Source organism: Ipomoea triloba, chromosome 13 (assembly GCF_003576645.1).
Source record: "Ipomoea triloba cultivar NCNSP0323 chromosome 13, ASM357664v1".
NCBI classification, from domain to species: domain Eukaryota; kingdom Viridiplantae; phylum Streptophyta; class Magnoliopsida; order Solanales; family Convolvulaceae; genus Ipomoea; species Ipomoea triloba.
In genome coordinates this window covers 23,372,554-23,395,936 of record NC_044928.1, presented here as the reverse complement: position 1 = coordinate 23,395,936, position 23,383 = coordinate 23,372,554, and the positions used below count along the sequence as shown (strand labels likewise).

Below are 23,383 nucleotides of genomic sequence, written 5' to 3'. Positions count from 1 at the left end.
GTTTAAATTTAATTTCATAATTTCATAATTTCATATATGTAGAGCTGTCAAAACGGATCCAACCCGTCGAGTTGGACCCATGTTCTAGGCGAGTTAGGTGATAGAAATTTTAACCCGGCCCGTATTCAACTTGGCCTATTTAACTCGGACTCGGATTTTATCCGGGTTGAACGGGCTGAGGCCCGGGTTACAAGGGCTGGCCCTTTTTTTTTTTATAACCCGCATTTCCCCTAAAAATCAAAATCAAAATCCCTAAACCTAGACGACGCGAAGCAGCGACCAGGCGAAGAGAACTGCGTTGCCGGCGACCTGCGGCCAGGCGGTGAGGCGGTGAGGCGGACCAGCGACCGGCGACCTCCAATCTGTGCGTGGCAGTTTGGCGTTCTGCCCTTCTCCCAGTTCAGAAGTCTCCCGGTCTCTCTGCGAAGACGAAGCGGAAGATCGGCGACCTGCGCGATGCGCCGCTGCCAGTTCTCCGGTATCTCTCCGACTCTCCCTACTGCCAGTTCGTCCTTCACTCATTCTTCCTCTCTCATTCGCACTAAACAATTTTTACTTACTAAGCTTTGTGATTCTGTGAACTGTGAACATAGTGACATAATGTTGAACTGTTGAATTAGAGTGGCTTCCGAAATTCTTTATTTGCAAAAAAAATTTAAAAATGTTGAAGTGTTGATTGTTGAACTCTGATTCTGTGAATTAATTGCATTTACATTCTGTGACTCCACTGCTCTCTCCATATTCTTCTCAAAATCCTCTACCAGTTGTATGTATATGCGTATGTATGTGTGTGTTGTGTTTTTTTTTTTCCTCAGTTGTTGTTTTTCGATTTCTTCGTTTTGAAGTGTAGTTGATCGGTGGGTGGGGTTTGTAGGTGTGCGAATTGAAAGAGGGAGATTTGATGTACTTGCTCGCGGATCTTAACTACATACAACACCATGATCGCATTAGAACATAAAGGTACGTCCTTTGTTTTCGTTCCTGATTAAGGTTTAAATTGTAATTCGGATTTGATCGTGTTTGAATTTTATACGAGGTGCATTTTTGAATAAAGTTCCGATTAGAGAAGTTAGTGTGTGCAATAGTGAATTTGGATTCTGTGGTATTAATTATGAGCAATTTCTGCCATTCCTAATGGGACTATGGGAGTTCCCAACACTGTGGCTTACTATTGAAATAATTAGAGGTTCTTTAGATAAAAAATAAAAAACAAAAAATCTGGCCGCCCATCCCGGGCCCTAAGGGGGGCGGGGCTGGCTGGCCCTCCTTAGGCCCGCATTTTGGAGGGCTTTTTAGCCCGCCCTGCCACAATGGCGGGCTTTGCCGGGCCCATCCTTCCCGCCCGCATTGACAGTTCTATTTGTATCTTAAGATTTTTTTTTGTTGGCATTTATTTTGTATTTATTTTACACATGCTATACATAGTTTGAATTTTGTTTAATTTATTATTAGTTTAGATATGTGTTGAATATTATGCACATAATTTTACGTAATATGTATGTCTTGTGTTTTGCCTGACATACTTTCTAAAATAATTACACATGAAATTGACTTTTTTTTTTAAAATAAAAAATAATTCAAGTTTTATTTTTGACAGGTAATTCAAGTGCTTAATCTCCCTAAAATAATTACTTAATTTACTCTGTAAAACCACCCGTCATCAAATCCGAATCACCTTTCTTCTCCGAAATCCTAGAGACACTGTCTCACTGCTGCTTCAACCCCTCCGGCTCCGGAATCCTCCCGCTGATGAACGGATGTCGACCGTCCGGTACTTTTCCCGTCGCTCACCTTTACACTTCTACCCCTGCAAACCCACCCACCATTCGCTCTTCTCCGTCTTCTTACTTTCACCTTTACATTTCCCCCACTGCAAACCCACCCACCCATCCTTCTTCTCCATCTTCTTTTCTGGTCACGCCCACACCAAAGCCTTAGAAAACCCCATTCTGTATAACTACCTGATTGACAACTTCAACTACCCCAAATCCAAAGCCCTGACAATTTCCACTCGCATGCCATGGATCAAAACCCCTGAAAAGCCTGAATCTGTTGTACATTTCTTTAAATCCATAGGATTCTCCGATGCTCATATCCAATCCTTAATGCGCGATGTGCCTCAGCTCCTTTCTGCCGATATTGAGAAGACGCTGAAACCCAAAATCAAGCTGTTCCAGGACCTCGGCATATTGGGGCCCGATATGGGTAATTTCATGTGCAAGAAAGCCCATTTGTTAACCCGTAGTTTGGACAACGTAATTAGGCCGTGCATTGATGTTCTTAAGGATATACTTAGAAACGATATAGACAATCGTCATCTGTTTTTGGTTATGCAAAGGTGTCTTTGGATCGTCATGAGAAGCCCCGAGGTGAGGTTACTTCCCAATGTTGAATATTTGAGAAGTTGTGGGATTGTTGGGACTCAACTTGCAACTCTTTTGAGGAGGCAGCCTAGACTCTTTATCATCCCTTTGCCCAAGCTTAAAGACCTGGTTTCCAAGGTTTTGGATCTGGGGTTTTTGACTGATTCAAGAATGTTGGCTCACGGGCTTCATTCTTTTAGTAGTGTTAGTGGTGGGACTTTTAGAAAGAAATTGGGAATTTTTAGGAGTTATGGCTTCTCGGAGAAGGAGTGTCTGGGAATGATTAGGAGGTCCCCAACACTGCTCAGGACTTCAGAGGAGAAGTTGAAGCTTGGGATTGAGTTTTTCTTGAACACAATCGAAGCAGAGAAATCTGTGTTGTTATGTCGGCCTTCGCTGTTGATGTTCAGCATGGAGGAGCGGGTGCTTCCGAGATACCAAGTTTTGAATCTTATTAACTCCAAAATGCTTTTGAAGAAGGAATTGAGTTTTGTCCAGGCCTTGTTTTTATCAGAGGCTGACTTTGTGGAAAAATATATTGCAAGGTTCCCCGAGGTAGCAGAGGAATTGTTGATGGCTTACAAGGGCCATCTTCTAGTTTCAAATGGGTAATATAGATTTTTGCTCACAGGAATTTCTCACCTGTTCAAATTTGGGCATGTTTAACTTCAAAGTTCTGTTATAAATTTGTAAGGACTACTTTTAGCATCAACTCTTATACTCAGGCTGGAATTCCCGGTGTGATGTACATCCTCCAGTACTCATTTGATGCATTTAATTGGCTTGGCTTCACTTTATGGGGAAGAAACAGTCAAGATTTTAGGGATATATGACTTTGTAGAGCATTACACCTGGTAACTATCATCTTCTTAAGTAGTAGAGCTCGATTTATCCGGGCTTTCAGATATGTGTGATTCATACTGAGAAGTCAGTTTTTAGATGAGTGCCATAATGCTGTTTCTAACATAATCAAGGGATCTATTACTGTGCCTCCAGAACTCGACTCGAAGACAGTTCAGCCCTCTTCAAGAAAATGATAGATGAGGTAGTGAGTGCTTTGTTTATATTTATAGTTACATAGTAAAATCACACAGGTTCCTTTCATTTTCTACTTCTCATTTACAAATTTTATTTTTAATTACTACCTGTGAAGTGTGAACACCTAATGGATGGTTTGTTTTCATCTGTTTTATGAACTTCTAGAAGATCGTGCATGTATCATTTGAAGATGAATGCTTATGGTTAACATGGCGGGATAGGATTTGTTGCATGAACTTCTATGCCAAGTTACCAATCTTGTCTTGCCATGTTAACATTGAGTGTGAATCTCAGTACAAGTTTCATTTTCCAATGATCAAAATCTCCCTTTTGACCTTCAAAAGAAAGTATTTATAAAAAACACTATGCTGAGAGTTGGTCTAATATGGCAAAAGATGATAATAATATAATACCTTAATGAAGCATGTGCTCAAAACTGTTATATTATAGTACAACTATGAAATTATAACATGAAAATGAAATTTAAGACTATTCCTGCATAAAAATTGAAGCTGCATTATGGGTTGCAAATAGCCAGTCAAAAATATGGTCAGATCTCTAGTTGAGGGTTGCTCTTGATAGATCTGATTGCATTCAAAATTATAGAGTAGATGGGCCAAGTAATTGTACGGACATACATAATGATGGTCAATTGACACTCTAGTTGGGTGTGGTAAAATAATTCATAGTAATGTCAGATGGCAGTGAAGGAAAAGACCAATATTGTTACTTAATAGTAAGTATGGCTATTGATGATATTAAGTAGAGAAATATGGTTATTTTTTCTCCCTAGCAATACCTGGCTTGAATTGAGTTTAGTAATTTAATATTAAAAATTTCATCTGAATAAATTGGTTAAATAGGCATACTTTTGTTTTGTATTTTTTAAAGTAAATTTTCATCCACAAAAATGCCAATCTAGATTGCTATCAATAATTTACTTCTACCTTCTATTGAGTTAAAACTCCTTGCTTTATCTTAAAATGTGTTATTGCTATACTACATTTTATTCCTTCACATTTCATAGTTGAGATCCTGGGTATTTTTGTTGCAGTAATGAGAATGACATCACAGGGAGGCTGAAGTGCATTATCCAAGCAAATTCAAGTCTTCGACAAGAAATTTCCGATACAACTCTTCCAGCTAGAAGTCTGGTATGATATTATTTTGATGAGCTCCTCTCATATTCTCACAGTAGGTGTACTAAAACAAGAGAATCTTTGCTACATTTTAGTAGATGAATCTCTCAACTATCTATTCAAGCATATTGTGAGACCATGGATATCTTGTATCATTTTATATTTAATATGGATTGAGTTAAGCTAAAATCTAATGGACTGCAATCACTGCATTCTTTGTGCAAATTTGAGAAATTCATAAGCAAATGAAAGACTGGACACAGTCCTAACCATGTGGGATTATTAGTGAGAAAAGTAACAGATGGTGTTTAAAGGGTTATTGACTCCTGTGCAAAGATTGGAGTATAGTTGAATAATATTATTTTATTTTTGATTCAAAGACATGCATGTAGGCAATATGGGATTTATTGGACTGTAGAAGCTTCCTCTCAGATTTGACCTTTGTATAAAGCACTTGTAGCACCATCTTGGTGAGCTGGTGTAAATAAGATACTTAAATCTAAAAGAAAAAAAATTGTATAGAATGTGTTCATGTTGAAACTTGTGATTAATTAAGATATGGTAAAAAAAAACATTTTCAAAATGAGTTTTGGAGAATTTTTAAGATAAAATGTTTTTAAAATGAACACTATCCTCTTACAGCATGTTTCGTTCATGGAATAGGTTGGAAATGAAATTGCATTCTCGAAAATAAACTTATTATGTCATTTGGTAAGTTATTTTATTCTTGAAAATAATATTCATAGGAATGATATATTCCCTTTGTAATAGAAAGAACTATTTCGAGGGGAGTCATGGTATTAGGGTATATATTTTTGTTATTTACTATCATACAATTAATTAATCATAGATTACAAAATATATCTAGCAATTTCACAAGCAAGGATGGTGTTCTTCGCATTCGGTGGCTTACACAATTAATCCAATTTCATTTAATCCTATGTGCAACTGCGCAAGTAAATAAATACTAGTAATTGAATAGGCTTAGAATGTAAAAAGTAAGAAAAGAAGTACACCAATCTTTAGGGTGTCTCGGTCAAGCCTACTCTACTACTTTAGGGAACTTTCCTTTAGATTTACAACTTCACTCTCCGGACCACTTTAAAACCGTGGTGAGCATAACAACCGTCGCACTAACCACAATGCTGATAGCACTTCTACAACCCTTTGTAGCTTAGGGTGGGACAAGACACCAACCCCTTGTCCCATGGATCTCTTGGGTACTATCATTCCTGAAGACACTTCTACGACCTTCACCCTTTCGTAGCATAGGGTACAACAAATTCACTCATTTGTTGCCAAGGTTGCTGCTAAAACTCATAGCTACACTTGGTGTTGAGATTAACCGCCTCTTACACACCCAAGTCTTTACACCATAATAATGATGACGTTTTAACAATCTGGAAACCAAGTAAGACCCAATCTAAACTTAGAAATGTTATAGGATGGTAAAGGGTGTAAGAGCATCTTTCTAAGTGTGTATACAAGAAACATTTTAAGGATGGGAAGGTAAGAAGAATATAACTTCAAGTATAGAGAAAGAAAACTTTTGTATGATAGATAAAAATGAAGAACATGGTTTTCTTAGATCAAGGTATCAAACCTTCAAAGAGATGTGTTAAGAATAAGGCTTGGAAGGTTTAAAGGTGGAGGATATGGATTCTCAACTTATTTTGCCATTGCTAATGATATATATATATATATAGGGAGAATAATTACTATCAGGTTGTTTTTCAAACTAATAAGTTCTCAATGGGAAATGTAGAAACCTTAATAGACTCTATCTGCTTCTTGGTGATTCTGCATGGGTTGCCGAGAACCCTTTGCATAACCCAGTGCTTTCTTGAGGGTTCTACAATGGGTTGTTAAGAACCCTTTGAAGAGCCTATCGCATTCCAACGTCATTAATGCTCAAGTCGATCGGTTCTAAGAAGGATTATGAAGAGTACGTTGCACTTCTTGTAATTTTATCCAAAAGCATTCTGCTTCACACGACCGATTCTTTAGTAAAATTTTGAGATACTGTTAACAACTACTGAGACTTAAATATTTGGACAAATTTGAAAGAGTTCTGAAAGAATTTTGTCCAAGGTTTTGACATTGCAAGATTACATACCACCTTACGTTTTCTTTTTTTTTTTTTTTTAACTACTAAGTGGATTGCAAGTTTACAACATAGTTAATTCCACAAATGGTCCTTTGACTATTGGGCTAGTACTCCTTTTAGTCCTCGACTTTCAATTCGACCACAAATGGTCCTCTGACTTTTATTTTTTACCACAAATAGTCCTCCATTAAAAATTCTGTTAAATAGGTGTTAAATCTATGGGTATTATCGTCAAATTGATATATATAATTGTCATAAAATAAAAATGTTTACAATTTTTCACCAACAAACATAATTGAAAAAATTAACAAATATAAATACTCCTAAATAAAAAGACAATACACATTATTCTTGTAATTATGCGTACAAAATGAAAATTTAATATTAGAGTTATCTGCTTTTAATTTAACCAACAGATTAAAATGAAAGAATATTTTTTAAACCTTGTTTCCATAATTTTCATGGTTGTTCATACATGGATGATTAATAGTTTTCACTCTTCATTAATCGATCAAACATTTTGTTTGGGACATAATTGAAGGTCGCCGTTGAATTAATATAATTAATCAAGTACAAATTGCGAACATTAATCATGAACTTTTTTTTAATTTGTTCATTTATGTGATTTGTCACGTCCAGTTTGTTATTATATTTATTAAATTAATGTTTATTAATGTTTGAAATTAATTATGGTGTCATATAATTCTCAAAAAAAAGTAATCATAATAATATTAATCAATTTGACGATATTACCCATAGATTTAACACCCATTTAACAGAAATTTTAACGGAAGACTATTTGTTGTCAAAAATGAAAGTCAGAGGACCATTTGTGATCGAATTAAAAGTCGAGAACTAAAAGGAGTACTAGCCTAATAGTCAGAGGACCATTTGTGGTATTAACTCTTTACAACAACTTCAAAGTTGACCAAATTTAAGCTTCACTTTATGAAATGTTGTGGGTGGTCAAATTATTTTTAAAATAAAGTTTATTGTTGTTATTATTATATTATTATTATTATGTTTAACGAGTGAGTTAGAATTCTAGGGATCTAGAAAAAATAGTGAGTGAATTGTAAATATAGAGTTTATTTTTAAAATTGAGCAAATATAATGATGATACGACAATAGAGCTTATTTTTAAAATTAAGAGAGTAATGCATGGATAAGCAAAGCCTTAGAAAGTTTATTTATACCTTTTATATTTTCTCTGGCCAATGAGACCAACATAAACTAAAACAAGTTTTTAAAGATGAATTTATATGCGTTAAAAATTCTATATTTTTAAACTCTTTACGACATGTTTGGTTTATGAAACACAATACGAATGAAATAATATTGCTGAACATAGGCCTATTTCATCGTAAATTACAATTAGAAAAATAAATGGCAAAATAAATAAAAAGTGGAAAAAGAAATGACAAACTAAATAAAAAGATAACTTTTATAATGAAATTGAAATAAGACTTTTTCAATTCAATATATAAAAACATAATTCAATGGAAGCAATAATAAATCTAAAAAAGATATACAAATAGAGCATGAAATACAAAAAAAAAAAAAAAAAAAAGAGTAGTTATAAGTCTAACTTTGATTTTCTATTTTTTTTTATTTTCTAAATTTTTTCCTTAATTAAATTTTGCCATATATCTTTCCAAATGAGGAATGAGAAATCTTTCTCCTATTACATGAATCAATTTTCATTTTATTCACAAAAAAAATTATCTTTTTCTCAATAAAGCCTTTGTCATTTGATAAAATAGTGTTCCTTTAGCTAGATAGGAACATATTGATAAATATTGATAACTCTCGGATAGAGTATAAGAGCAAAAAGAGCTATTAGATAATGAACTATTGGCCCGAGCATTCTCAATAGCAATGATATATATTTTTTTTTTTTGAGGTACCAACTAGGATACAGAAGAGAGAAAGAGGAGAAGGGAACAAAAAGGAAAAAAAATATAAAATTGACTTCTGATGCCAAAGGAAAAAAAAAAAAAGCATTTTAGGCACCAACCGACTACACCCGCCCGGCTGGGCATAGTCTGTGCACGAAATGCGCACATTTACGTGTTTTTTATGATTTTTCTCTCTCCTGCAGGCCCACAAAAAACTCATTACTTGCAGAGAGACTCGATACATTCTCTCTCCTTTTCTATCTTTCCCTTCATTAACAACCTCATTAAAAACTGAGCAAAAACGGCAAAAACTATTGATAACGATGCTCTAAGATATTTCGTTTAATCAACAAATTTTGTATTACTAATTTTAATTTTTGTATTTTAGAATTACAAAATACAAAATATACCTCTAAAATATACCCACAAAGATAATTTTCAGAATAAATCAAAACAATGAACTTATCTTTTGAAAAATAACTCATTTTTTAGAAAACATTTTCTAAACTAGAAGTCCATTTTCTTACTTCCCAAATGATCTTGGGAGCAAATTGTTTGTCAACATAGGTCGGGCCGTTTCCTATTCCCTGTCTCCCCTTTCCCCATTTTGGTTTCTATGCTACATAAACTCCAGTGTATCATCATCTTCATAATCATCATCATCATCATCTAAGGCATCAATGAATCAATGATTCCCAAACCATAACTGTTGACATTGGATTAGCCACTTTAGAGCGGAGTGAGAAAGAGTTGTGCCGCAGCGAAAAGTAGCAGGCCTTCCCGGTTTCCACCGTCACTTGCCCGCCGCCTCTCTACTTTTTCATGTCAACCTTTTTGCCGACCCCATTGCCAACTAAGCATTCCGGTGGTATGCGCCGCTCCACCTCTGTCCTGTTTCCATTTCATACAAATATTAATTTACTGCTTTTATATGTGTGTATATATAGCAATTTGATGAACCCTAGTTCCTCGTTTCCTAAATGAATAAATAGGTTTAAGAGATCACCATTGAAGGTTTGGTGTTCTTATTGATCCAATTGAATTATGTTGCTATTGGAAATTGGAAATTGTTATTTATTTATTTATTGAGATTGTGTTGATGTTTGGCGGATCTATTTGCAATTATTCATCATGATATTGTATTATGCACTTGCAGCTATGAATCTGGTTTTCTACATTCCTTTGTCTTGAATCGTAACTTTGTAATTTGCTATCGGCTTTGCTGCAGTGATTCTGTGATTGTTCACTTCCCTACTTTGTAGCGTATTGTTTGCATATGAGATGGTAGCTATGAATGCATCCAATTTGGACAGTTCGCAGCATGAACCCAGAAAGGTTGAAACTAATCCTGAGATGGATGATTTTCGATGCAGTATTAATGAACTATCCACTAAAGTTGATAATGTGAGTGCTATTATTTACTTCAATTGGAAGCATACTTCCTTCCTTTCTTTATTTGCTTGAACACATGAGCTTTCATGTTGGGAAGAGGTGGGGAGGTTGGAGGAGGGGAAGTTGCAATGCTTAGCAACTTAGCAGTGAGCTCATTAACTTAAAACCAATTGAAGGCAATCACATCTGCTATTTATGAATTATGATATGGAGGTGCATTTTGCATACCATTAAAAATTTGATCTATTGTGGGACACCATGGTGTAGAAAAGAAGAAATTGTAAAATTTTGGAACTTTAGTTTGGCTTGGTCCGTTGGCCAATAACACATTGAAACTGGTCTGATGTAGTATAATCTTCGTGCCAAAAAATGATATTTGTAAAATCACAGGAATTAGTACAAGTACTTGTTGATAACAAGAATGTACTCTGAATCTTGACAATAAATTTGCTTACAAATAATAGTAGTCATGCTTAGAATTCAGATTCTAAAGCTCTGTCCTTGAACAGTTCCATTGCCTGGCATATAAAAAGAACTAAAGGAAACCAATCTTTTAATATAAGCTTTCCAGTATGTAGCTTTGTAACTAAAAGTTGAGCACAAACAGCATGTTGAACAGGACTTTTACCTATGTTTTATGACCAAAGGGTTCAGTATTTAATTATAAAAGAATCACTTGAAGTAAGAGCAATTATGAAAATTTAGAATAAATACCAAAATTGGTGGTCCTATCTTTACAGCATAAGAACACTACAAGAACAAATGGGAATGAGTTTATACTAGTACTATAGCTATAGGTCCTTTTATTTTTATGTATGCACTTAATACATATCTTTCTATTGGAACATAAGAAGATGGGGGGATATCACTAAGGCCACATTTTGGCCAGTTAGGGCAAAGGCCATTCATGCTTGCTTCAGTTTTCTAAATTTACACTTCTCATCCTATATTAACTGGAATAAGTGAATAACTGCTACAAGTCTTAAATTTCAGCTTGAGCAAAGAGTTAAGGATGTTGAGAAATTTTACTTGAACACAATCACGGAGCTACCAAATTCCTCAAAGAGCACATCAACTGGGAAGGACAAAGATATGGATAAGCATATCCCTAGTGTTAAGAGGCTACAGCAAGAAGCATCTCGTAGGGAGGCTGCTGCAGCAAAGAGAATGCATGAGCTTATGCGCCAATTTGGCACGATATTTCGCCAGGTAGTTGCCAATACTTGCAGTTCTCTTCTTTTCTTTTTGTCGTGGAGTTTGCATCCAAAGAAAAAAGATATGCCTGTTGATTTAACCTTCCAATTATTGGTGTTCCTTACTTTGGATATCTAGAATATTTCAACAATGAAATGAATTATTGGAAGCAGGAAAATGATTGTTGGTTGCAGCCTTGCAGGTCACAAACTATGCACCCAAGACAATACCTTTGTAATGTATTGGCTTAGAAATTAGAATAAGCTAGAAGTTGCAGTTTCTGAATTTCCCTTCACTTAGATCCTTGGATCAAAGTGCTTCTTAGGTGTCAAAGATGTTTTAAATGTTCTCAACAATTCAGTTAAAATAATATGTGCCCTTTTCAATGATTTAGATCACACAACACAAATGGGCATGGCCCTTTATGCAGCCAGTCGATGTTGAAGGACTTGGGTTGGATGACTATTATGAGGTAAGAAAACATCTTTGATCTTTCATTTACATATTTCTGCATTCATTATGTATATACCGATATGAAATGCTTTCAGAGTGAATGGATTTGTACCAAATAAAATTTACAATAAATAGATTAAAACCTAGGCAAGCCTAAATATTTTGAAACAATTCCAAAAATGTAATGATTAACTCCAACCTATGAGGCTTTGAAATGTAATATTTGCCTTATTTGGATCTTTTGAAATTCTAAACTCTACATCATTCTTTGATCCACAAACCTGCATACTAAAATTGTAGATTACTTTGTAGATTGTAGAGGATAAGTAGTATTTACATTTAAATACTAATGTTTCTAATATACAATAGTAATAATATGTCACTTCTAAGTGGTTTTTAGATCTTGTATTATTCTAAACTTCAAAAAGATCTGTTTCGGTCAACGTAATAAGACTTAATTATTTTGATATATAAAAAACAATACTTAAAGCAGCACATACTATATGTTACATGATAGCTTCTTTGTCTTCACCTAACTCAAAGTAATAAAGTAATGAATTAAAAGGAAAATGCTGAGGATCCCTCCAAGGAATATATTCTCTTGCCTTGCATCCATAATAGAGAGTATAAAGAAACCAAATACATCTAAAACAGGAGTACATGTTATAGAACTCAAATTAAAACCAAGAAAATCATGAAACCAAATACATCTTGTTCCTTTGAGGAATTGGGTTTCATTTAGAAATTCAACTCCGCAACTTTTCCTGTAAAATTTGTTTTATTGGGCATTATAAATTATTTCATACATTTGTCATCTATCTTAAGAAAATGTTTTGGAACTTTTCTTTTTTCTAAATTGTAGTAGACTGGTAGTATTTTCTCATTCACTCATATGCTTAATTCATTACTCCTAAATTTATTTCCCCATTTTTCTTGGCAAGTTGAATTGTGCATTAGGGAAAACCTGAGAGTGCATCTCCTAATAACTAACAGTGCACTCAGCTTAAATGTACTTTTACAGATTTTGACGGATACGCTCACAAGCTTTTCCCATTGCGCATAAAAAAATTGTAATAGTTACGAAAATGCCACTGCGTTTTTCCCCCCTTTCCCCTTATTTATTAGCTATTTGATATTTTGATCTCATGGCTAGCATTTGTTTGCACTTCTCACTTAGACAATGTTCTCACTTCTTAGTTTCTCTCTTTATTGTGTGATGTGTCAGTAAAATATTGATTGTATATTCTGGTTGCTCGACCATGAGTCTTTGACTTCAAGGTTCAGGGTGCCTCTCTGCAAAGCAGATGATGAGGCTGTGTGCACATATCTGATTATTACCAGATGCCAATGTATGCATCTGTCTTTGCACAGCTCTCCAAAACCCAAGATTAAAAAAAATATAGAAATATGTGAAAAGAAAATGAGAGCTGTGTAGGAGATAATCTATATTGCCAAATTTGTGGTTGGATTGTTAACATTCTCTATGATATTCCAAATGTGGCTTGCTTGAATTAATGCAATTACTTATGATTCTATCAGATTATTGAGAGGCCAATGGATTTCAGTACAATAAAAAACCAAATGGAAGTCAAGGATGGTACTGGGTATAAGCATGTCCGCGAAATTTATGCTGATGTGAGACTGGTGTTCAAAAATGCAATGAAATACAATGACGAAAAAAGTGATGTTCATGCAATGGCCAAAGCATTACTGGAAAAGTTTGAGGAGAAATGGTTACAATTTTTGCCAAAAGTTTCTGAGGAGGTAACCAAAGTGTTATGCTCCCCCACCCCCTTCTCTCTTTTGGTAGCAACCACAAATGCTTTAGGCTTTGGCTGAATTGCATGTGGAAATAAACCTATGAAATGTTTTGCACTTATTACTCATAATCTCTTAAGGAAAAGAGACGAGAAGAGGAGGAAAAAGAAGCTAAATTAAGAATGCAGCTTGCTCAGGAGGCTTCTCATGCAAAAATGGCTAGGGGTTTACACAATGAGGTATTAGCTAAACTCTTAGTTTCATAGATAGATTTAGTGAAGGGAAAGCAATTTATGTACAAGTTTATTGTAGCTTTGGGCATTGATTGCTCCTCTTAAACTACTATTTGTTATTAATAGTGCCTCCATGCAATTCTTGGAATGTGATTTATGATATGATTGGGAGTTTGAATAACTTGAGGTACACATGCTTTACAGCTATGCGAAGTTGATATGCGCTTGGAAGAACTTAGAGGGATAGTTGTTAAAAGATGCAGGTGTGTTTTTACTCTTAATTGCTATTTGAAATTTCTTACCACTGTTCTTTGGTTTAATCTTTAATTGTCTTGAACTTAGAGGGGGGATGCGAATTAAATTTTGGTTCACCTTTCCTAACACTCAGTCACTAAGTTTTCTCTAAAAACTTGAACAGTATTAGTTTTTCACAACAATTAGCTAGAAAAATGAGTGAATAAATAGTTGTAGGCACTCAAATATGAATATAAAGTTAAGCACTTCTCTTTGTAGATTTGTAGCTATTATGTGCTTGACTTTTTTCAGAATCAATGCACAACCTTCTGTTTTACTTTTTTCTTCTTTGATCTTACATGTGGCCTGCACTTGTATTTTTAATTACACAATAAAAATCTTGGCCTTGTTTATTGTTTCTCTTTGTTAAAAACTTCTATTCTGCTTTCAGCCTAGTCATAGGCTGATACAAGACACTAGATGGCCTTGGTTAAAAATTATATGCACCCACCTGAAGTTACTCAGTTTTGTCACAATGCCAAGTGTCATCTGTCTACCTATCTTTTGCTAGGTCTATTTATTCCTTCAACCCTTTACATTAGTCATGTACATGCATCTATTCCATGATCATTATGCATGTGCCGTCATGTTTACAAAGAAGTTCTTTGGTCTCAAATCAAATAAATTTACTTGGGAAGTGTGTTTCTGTATATCAGCTAGTGTTTTTTTCTTTTGGGTGTAGTAGTATGTAGTATTACAACTGTGGCTAATAGTGCAGACAAGATCACTTCATTTATTCGTTATGTCATTATGGCGACTAATGTGTACTCCGAGATAATTTTTGTAGAAAAATGTCAAATGTGGACAAGAGGAAACTTGGTGTGGCTCTCTCTAAATTGTCCCCTGAAGACCTTACAAAGGCACTTGAGATAGTAGCTCAAGATGATCCGAGCTTCTCAGCCTCATCTTTAAACATAGACCTTGACATGGATACGCAGGTCAGCATCAGAACTAAACCTTTCCTTTTTTGTAAATTATCTTGGGCTTGAAGGAAACTTAGACGGGTTTTTATTTTTTCGGCCTCTAGAGTGAATCAACATTGTGGAGGCTAAAGTTCTTTGTGAAGGATGCATTAGAAGTTCAGTGCAAGAGTCCAAGCAAAGGCGAGAAAAATGATGCAACTGATAAGAATGCAGCCGCCAACCCTAACAATATCGCCCCTCTCAAGCGTAAAGGGGAGATCTGTGATGCTCTTGCCAAGTGTACAAAAAGGCGAAACAAGAAGCCAGCTTCTTAAGGTTGTTGGATTTGAGGGATTCTCTTCATGTAAACTATTGGGTGGAAAAAAAAGGCAGGCTGGTGACCAAAGTTAGGAGGGAATTTGTTATGTTTCTGAAGTTGCAAAGCATAAACTTCTGAACAGATTCCCTGTGACTAGTTTTAGTGGAATATTAGTTTTTTTTTTTTTTGAAAAACAAACATAGAACTGCATTAACTTAGGTACGAAGACAAAACATTATAGAGAAAGGAGGGAGGATGATCAATCCATTCCTTACAATCAGGCAAGAAAAGGGCTTCTCTAGCTATGAGATGAGTAGTGGAATATTAGTTTATTACAAGGTTTAGTTTGTTAGGAGATTACAAGATGAAAAGTATCGATATTTGAGTTTTAAACATTTCAATCATTAACGGCCCGTTTGGTTCATTGGAAAAGATTTGAAGGAAATGGAATTCAAATTCCATGAAAAACAAATTATCAGGAAAATAGATTTCACAGTATTGTTGGAAAAAAATTACTGGGAATATGAACTCTATTGTTTGGTTGAGTTTGGAATAGTAAGGAATTATAAATATAAAGACCAATATGCCCTTAATAATAATAGTGATAATAAATTTTGATAAGGGTAAAATAGTCTAATTGCTTCATACTTTCTTCCCAATCTTTTTGAAAAACAAAATACTAACCTCTACCTTTGGAATTTGTTTTCCTTCACTTTTGGGAAGTCAAATTCCATGGAAAATATTTTTTCATCCAACCAAACAACATAATAACACATTTTCCTCAACTTTTTGAAAAATCTTTTCCATGCCATAAGAGAAAGTTGGATCAAAATATGCCTATTTGAAAAATTATAAAATAAAAGTCAAAATTTTGAACGGATACTACTGCAATTTTAAGAGAAAATGACGAGTATTCTTAGAGCATCTACACCAGCAATTTTTTGTTGGTTTTTATCAGTTAAAGAACTTGTAGTGGCAGAATAGAACTGATGTGGAGACCAAATTTAGGAGAAATTTATCTCCTGCAAAAATCAAGACTTAAAAAAAGTGTCCAAATTGTTAACTGCATGTACAAAATATGTTAACTGCAAATACAACATTTTAACCAACATCTTATGTGTTTGCAGTTAACATATTCTATACATGTAGTTAACAATTTATATGTCTGTAATTATCATGTTATGTGTCTTCAATTTGTTTACATGTAAAAAAATTAATAACTGTTAGTACAAAATATGTCAACTGCAAACACATAATTTTTTACCAAAGTTCACAATACAATATAAACTCTGGTCCATGATATAATAATTGCCTTATATATCACAATTGTGCCATGATTTACTAATTAACTTAATAACCCAAAATCAAGCTTATTTGAACTAATCAAACCAACTCAATTATTTCAATCCAATTAATTAAATTGGCGTAATAATCAATCTCAAAATAAGATCAATACTGATTTTATCAGCCCATTGTGATTTTCATATTTTACTCCATAGTATTTTACATGTGACATGTCTAAAGCTTGTGAGACAAGAAAGGATAAATAATGGATTTTCTTGTTGAAGGTATTGGAATTTGGTTTGAAACTTTTAACCCTTTGCAAAAGCATTATAAAGTTTTTATTTATTTATTTATTTTTTCTAAATATTAGGTTTCAAGCTTACGCTAGACTAATCTTAAGTTTCTAGAATTTCTGCTCAGAAGTCGGTGACGAGTCGCCCAAGCAACCTCTCAGCCAGTTCATGTCGATGTTTAATTTGCATTATCATTTGGATGCAATGAGTTGAAGATGGGGAACATGTGCATGAGGCTAAAGCTAAGCTAGTGCATGTAATTAATTGGCTTGTTGTGTGTGTTCAGTATTTTAGCCAAGGATATCTTTGAGTTCTGAGGAGACAGGAAATGAAGAATTGTGGCCAAGAGACTACAGACTAAAGAATGATTAACAACATTATATGATTGGGTAATTGGCCCATGCATATATGTTTGCCGAAGATGGTCTCTTGGTTGTACGCTTGACACACGTACTGCCAAATCTTTTTTAAAATGCTACCTGCATCTTATAATTTCATAGCCCATAAGGTCATAACAAAACCTAACCATTAGTAATAAGTCATAACTCATAATACAAAAAATATATATAATTTTAGTATTCACTATTTGTTTTTATACTTTGTAATTTTAATAATATATATTATTGATTGTTCATGGGTGGTTAATAATGTTATTTTTAATGTGATTTAAACATATTTGTTGACGGAAGATCGAAAACGGTCATGCAATAATAATGCAAGGATCAACGGGGATGATTTTTTTTTTTTTAAAAGATTAAAAGTGAAATGACACATATAAATTAAATCTATGACGAAAAAAGGGAAAATGACTTAACACTTAGAACTGAATAATCCAAAATGTCATTGTATTTAACAACATTTAAATGATTTTGTTGACACAGGACAAAAATGGTCATGCCACAATAATATCAGGACTAAGGGGATGTTTAAAAAAAAAAGACTAAAAGTGAATTGACACTTATAAGTTATACTAGTTATCACACGCGCGTTGCGCGATTAAACCAATGCCCAATGCGTATTTTTAAATTAGTGTTCCTTAATTGATTAAAGTAGTCATATAATAATGAGAGAAAAAAAATGCTAAATTAATAAAAATCAAAGAAATAGTCTCGATGCTTATATATTTTAATAAAACATAACGAAATTGTAAATAGCTAAATTGCAACTAAAGTAAGTAGAAACAAATAAACTATTTACATGGGAGCAAATGGCGTGTCATCATTGTCACTTGTTTGAACACCAGTCCGACCATTTAAAATCCATGTGTAATTGTATTTGTGATCAAGTACTTTATAGTTCGTCCGAACAGGTTTGACAATGACATTTGAGATGACATACCATTTGTTGGTTTGTAAAGTGATATCATACATCAAATGTCATTATCAAACACTATTGATTGAATCCGAGTTCCTTGCATTTAGATATAACATTTAAAATGATGTTAGTGGTGAATGAGAGCATCTTCATAATAATAATAATACTAATAATGATAAATAATAATAATAATAATAATAAACGGAGAAATTTTGTAGTATTTACTTATTGTTTCATCCTCAAGTACGATGAGCATATACTTTTTCTTAGGCGTTCTAATAGCTTTTTCTGGTTCATTTTTCTTAATAACATGAACTATACAACTCTAACCCACAGTTTGTGTGTCAATATCAATTAATTTTACTGCATTTGTCATGACTAATATCCTTGTGCCATGGGAAATATGTTCATAAAGTATGCTATGAAATAATATAATGGGAACCACAACATAAATTCAAAAAACATAGATTAGGGAGTTAGGAGTAACTAAAATGTGTAGATTATATATAGAGGAATATATTGAGAACCACAACATTACATACAAGGATACAAAGATACAAATATAATGGGAACCACAACATAAATTCAAAAACCATAGATTAGGGAGTTAGGAGTAACTAAAATGTGTAGATTATAGAGGAATATATTGAGAACCACAACATTACATACAAGGATACAAAGATACAAATATAGATGAACATATTATACAATAGATATATTTACATAACGATATTGAAGTTATACTAATTAATGAGTATACCATCATTGATTTTTTTTTTAATTGTAATCATTATGAGTACAAATACAAATAATAGAATTAGCATGATAATATTTTTACAATCATACCTATAGAATGTCAAGTAGATGCAGAATATTTAGGTTTAGTTTTGGGTGAATACCAGTGAAAAGGGGAGGGGTTTATATATTGTTGTTTTGGGTAGAATAATGGGTTATTTAGTAATCTATACAAAATTGTATTATAGAATCCTATTAAGACTTCAATATTCTAATTTTAAGTTAGGAATCTATACAGAATTGTATTATAGAATATTGCCAATTTGTTTAAAAACTGCAATAAAGAAACAAATTGCCTAGAATTTAATGTAAAACTTCCGTTATATTTAACGGAAAGAATTTGGTAAAATTATAAATGATTAGGATTTTAGGAATTTAGTTGGAGGTTGCACAATAAGAAGAACACAAAGTACAATATGTTATAACAGACTATTACACAAACATTTTTTTAGTTCCAATTAGGGGTCTAACATTATTGGCTCTTATTATAAGTGTAGATAGAAATCTAGAACCAAAAATAGAATTAACTCTATAGTTTTTTTTTTTTTTTGACAAATAGAATTACTCATATAAACTTATAAAGTTTAACATCGTAACTCTAATTAAGATTGAAAGTAGTGAAAAAAAAAGAATCTGCAGCGCAACGATGTAGGCAGGGCCGGTCTTGGCCATGTGTAGTCAGGCTGACGGCACATGGCCCCTAATTTTTTGAGCCCTAATTTTTTTTAAAAAAATATTTTATATATAATCCATTATTTTTATACTTGGTAAATGTTTTTTTTTTTTAGAATTCATAAATTGGTTTTAATTGTAATTGAAGATAAGCTTCTAGAAGGAATTGACATCAAAGTTTTGGTGAATAATTTTATATTTAAAAATAGGGAAAATTGCATCTTTGGTCCCTGAGCTTTAACCAAGTTCCGACTCAGTCCCTGAGTTATGGCCATATCCGAGTTTAGTCCCTCAGTTATGAACGAAGTGGCGCATTTGGTCCCTGGCCGTTAAAACTAACGGAAAAATTAAAAAATAATTAAAATTTGCGGGGTAAAATAGAAAATTCACATTTTATTCTTCTTCTTATATTAAAATCACTTTTATAACATTATTTTTCACTTCTTAGCTTCTTATTTTCAATATTTTTCAATTCTAAAAGCATTTCAATAATTTTAGTATGACTTGTTAGGAGCCTGACTCTCGTATAACAAACTTAAAACCTAGTACAAACAAAGAAACACTTGATCATTGTGTTTAGGCATCTGAAAACACTATCCTAATAATTTTCGATTTTCTTTACTAAGCAACAAAGGTAATCAAACTAGAACTTTTGAGATACAAAACTCTGTTTTTTTAAAACCAGAGTAATGAAAGAGGAACCTAAGAATCAATTATGAAAATTTTAAAAACTTTTGTAACTTCAAAAAAACGACAATTGACTAAACTATTGCATACAAAATATTTTTTACATACTAAAAATCTCAAGTTATTCTTTTGGTGAAATTCTCATAAAAGCAACCTGAAAAATTTTGAAATTATTTTGTATCTCAAAAGTTCTAGTTTGATTACCTTTGTTGCTTAGTAAAGAAAATCGAAAATTATTAGGATAGCGTTTTCAGATGCCTAAACACAATGATCAAGTGTTTCTTTGTTTGTACTAGGTTTTAAGTTTGTTATACGAGAGTTAGGCTCCTAACAAGTCATACTAAAATTATTTAAATGCTTTTAGAATTGAAAAATATTGAAAATAAGAGGCTAATAAGTGAAAAATAATGTTATAAAAGTGATTTTGATATAAAAAGAAGAATAAAATGTGAATTTCTTATTTTACCCCTCAAATTTTAATTATTTTTTTAATTTTTCCGTTAGTTTTAGCGGCCATGGACCAAATGCGCCACTTTGTTCATAACTGAGGGACTAAACTTGGATATGGCCATAACTCAGGGACTGAGTCGGAACTTGGTTAAAGCTCAGGGACCAAAGATGCAATTTTCCCTTAAAAATATATGAAAATTTCATTTTGAATTAAATTTTGAATTGTATTTTTTCTTTGTTGAATTTTTATGCATTATATTTGGATAAATTTTTTTATTACATTTTTATTTTTGTTATAGAGTACAATAACTTGAAATTCAAATGAATTTGGACTCAATTATTTCAGTTATATAGATTTTTTTTAGATCATCTAGACTTCTATCTTTATCTTTCATATCTCTTTTTGAATTATGTTTTTACCTTTAAAAATAGAGATATCTATGTATCATCGATATAGCAAACTCTAAATGTTAACAAATCTTTTTTCCTCATGTTCTTGTCTCTCTATTATTATTGTTGATTTTTGACTACCGGGGTAGTCATTCGACATGCCAACATAACCGGTCGGATAAACCCATAGGGTTGGGCTTTTCGGTTTGATTTTTTCGATTTCAAATTTTAGTTAGGTTTGGTTTCTATTCAATTTGAAATAGTTTGATTTTTGCTCGTATTTGGTTCGGTTCGGTTTGAAGACTCAAACATTTCCAAGTTCTCTTGCACGTATAACTATTTATTTATTATCACTAATAATTTAAATTTGAAAAGGCTAAACAACAAGTCCACAATGCATACTTCAAATTTCTTTAACTAAAATATGTCTCTTTTCAAAAAAAAAAAACTAAAATATGTCTAAACCGAACCGACATCTTCACATGCGTCTACTGTCCGACAACAACGTCACATATTTGTAGAGAAAAATGAGAAACAAAGAACAACCGTGAAAATTTGGGTTAGGAAATTTACGATTGTATATATAATTTGGGTAAATTAGTAAACATAAAAAAATTAGGTATAAAAAATATTATATATATAAATCATTCAATTTTTTTGGTTCGGTTCAGTTGTTAATTGAACTAAACCAAAATCATTCGGTTTATAAAATTTAGAACCAATTGGTTTTTAACAATAATCCAACCCAAATATTCCGTTCGATTTCGGTTTGGTTCGGCTCAATAGATAACCCGAATTGAAATGTCAACCCTAGATAAACAAAAGGTAAATAATTGAGAAGGAAAAATAAAGAGGGACAATATTTTAATGTTTTAACGACGTGGAAACCGAAATGGTGAAAATCACCCGTCGTTATACCGTGGACCATGGCCCACAATGCATTGTGGACCATGGATCATGCTTGATACTGTAGTTGTGTTGAACGGATACTGCAGTTGTGTTGGAAGGGAACTGCAGTTGCGCGGAACAGAGGCCGTGTCATCCGTCTGAAACTGTTATTGTATTGAACTGATACTACAGTTGTGTTGAACTGATAGTGCAGTTGTGTTGAAAGGATACTACAGTTGTGTTGAACGAATGAACGATCTCTGTTTCGCGCAACAACAGTTTCCTTTGAACACAACTGCAGTATCTTTTCAATACAACTGCACTATCCGTTCAACACAACTGCAGTATCAGCCATGATCATGGTTCACAATGCATTGTGGACCATGGTCCACAATACAAGCCTTTTTGGGTGGTGCCAAGTCGAAATCCACTATATTTAAGGTAGTTTGGTAGAGAGAGGATATCTCCTTTGCTAGCTAGAGAGTAGATGCCTAACCCTTTACAATGTGATCCCTAAGTGGTTTTTATACATAGAGATCGAATTCATTGAATAAATGAAAGAAAAAGGTTAACAAATGTAACCTTTAATCTTCTTAAACGAAATTGGGATTTATTTCCTAAGTCGTGGGATCCCTTTTCTAATGATAGAGAAGAAAATCTCGTCCCCAAATCTAGAAAAATCTTCAACATATTGCTCTTTTTGCTCCCGTGCTCGACACCCTGTTAATCTCCTTGATTCCTGACCACCTGCTTTCCAAGGTAATATTTGTCTTTCTCTCGTTTTACTCTATTATATTTAAATTATAGTTTTATTCTATTATATTTAGATTGCCTTTTAGAACAAAAATGATAAATTAAATGATTAGAATGAGTTGTTATTTTTAATGTAAAAAAGGGTAGCTGAGCATTATTATTGCAGTGAGGTGTGAGGGTGCAAACCGATATTTGGCCATCACTCTCTCCATCTATCTATCTATCTATCTATCTCAGTTTTATGACATTTTCTTTTTAATTTCTTTCAAAATTTCGGCTAGCTGAAGCTGTTTGTTTCTCCGGTCAACACACAGACAAAAAAAACCGCCCATTCATCCTATTATATGCCGCCAGGCCTCTTCCTTTCTTTCAATCTGCATTTATCTCTTTCCACATTCATGCACTCCTTTAATATCTCCTCTGATCTGCTCACTAAATAATTAATGTCTTCACACTTTTATTCATATTTATCTCATCAATATAATCTATTACTTATAATCCAGTGGGGTAGCTCAAGTGGCAAGTGAACTTTCTTTGTGAGGAGGAATTTCGAGAGAACCCGGGTTCAATTTCCGGAGCGAACGTGGGTGGACTCCGGACCGTAAAATAGACGGAGAGAAAGGCCCTGTAAATTTACCTAAAAATAAATAATCTATTACTTATTGAAAAATTATAAAAGGTAATATTGGTACCCTTATAGCTACTTGATATGTAACTATTGTGTTGGATATTTTTTGTATTTGATTATTTAGTTTTTTATTAACTCG

General features: G+C 33.3%; 2 protein-coding genes across 4 annotated transcripts; both read left to right on the top strand.

The window, feature by feature from the left end:
• Positions 1 to 236: 236 nt before the first annotated feature.
• Positions 237 to 4,765, top strand: LOC116002439 (transcription termination factor MTERF5, chloroplastic-like). 3 transcript variants are annotated; one of them, XM_031242579.1, is made up of 6 exons: positions 237 to 478; positions 875 to 960; positions 1,598 to 2,971; positions 3,089 to 3,217; positions 3,360 to 3,408; positions 4,456 to 4,765. In XM_031242579.1, the coding sequence occupies exons 3-4, from the start codon at positions 1,758 to 1,760 to the stop codon at positions 3,105 to 3,107; spliced, it is 1,233 nt and encodes a 410-aa protein (XP_031098439.1). In that variant the 5' UTR covers positions 237 to 478; positions 875 to 960; positions 1,598 to 1,757; the 3' UTR covers positions 3,108 to 3,217; positions 3,360 to 3,408; positions 4,456 to 4,765. The 3 variants fall into 3 exon arrangements, with proteins under 3 accessions (XP_031098439.1, XP_031098437.1, XP_031098438.1); XM_031242577.1 differs by having other exon boundaries at positions 3,089 to 3,408; XM_031242578.1 differs by having other exon boundaries at positions 237 to 505; positions 3,089 to 3,408.
• A 4,361-nt stretch (positions 4,766 to 9,126) lies between these two features.
• Positions 9,127 to 15,522, top strand: LOC116000871 (transcription factor GTE6). The gene is made up of 9 exons (XM_031240735.1): positions 9,127 to 9,413; positions 9,774 to 9,949; positions 10,931 to 11,146; positions 11,526 to 11,603; positions 13,124 to 13,348; positions 13,483 to 13,581; positions 13,780 to 13,838; positions 14,657 to 14,807; positions 14,897 to 15,522. Exons 2-9 carry the CDS (start codon positions 9,827 to 9,829, stop codon positions 15,104 to 15,106), a joined length of 1,161 nt encoding a protein of 386 aa, XP_031096595.1. The 5' UTR covers positions 9,127 to 9,413; positions 9,774 to 9,826; the 3' UTR covers positions 15,107 to 15,522.
• Positions 15,523 to 23,383: the final 7,861 nt, after the last annotated feature.

What these genes read in the sequence shown, in the direction of transcription:
- LOC116002439 (XM_031242579.1), top strand. Translation starts at nt 1,758, where the DNA reads ATGTCGACCGTCCGGTACTTTTCCCGTCGCTCACCTTTACACTTCTAC.
- LOC116000871 (XM_031240735.1), top strand. Translation starts at nt 9,827, where the DNA reads ATGGTAGCTATGAATGCATCCAATTTGGACAGTTCGCAGCATGAACCC. An exon ending in TTGGCACGATATTTCGCCAG is followed by an intron (nt 11,147 to 11,525) that starts GTAGTTGCCAAT and finishes TCAATGATTTAG; the next exon opens with ATCACACAACACAAATGGGC. An exon ending in ATAGTTGTTAAAAGATGCAG is followed by an intron (nt 13,839 to 14,656) that starts GTGTGTTTTTAC and finishes TAATTTTTGTAG; the next exon opens with AAAAATGTCAAATGTGGACA.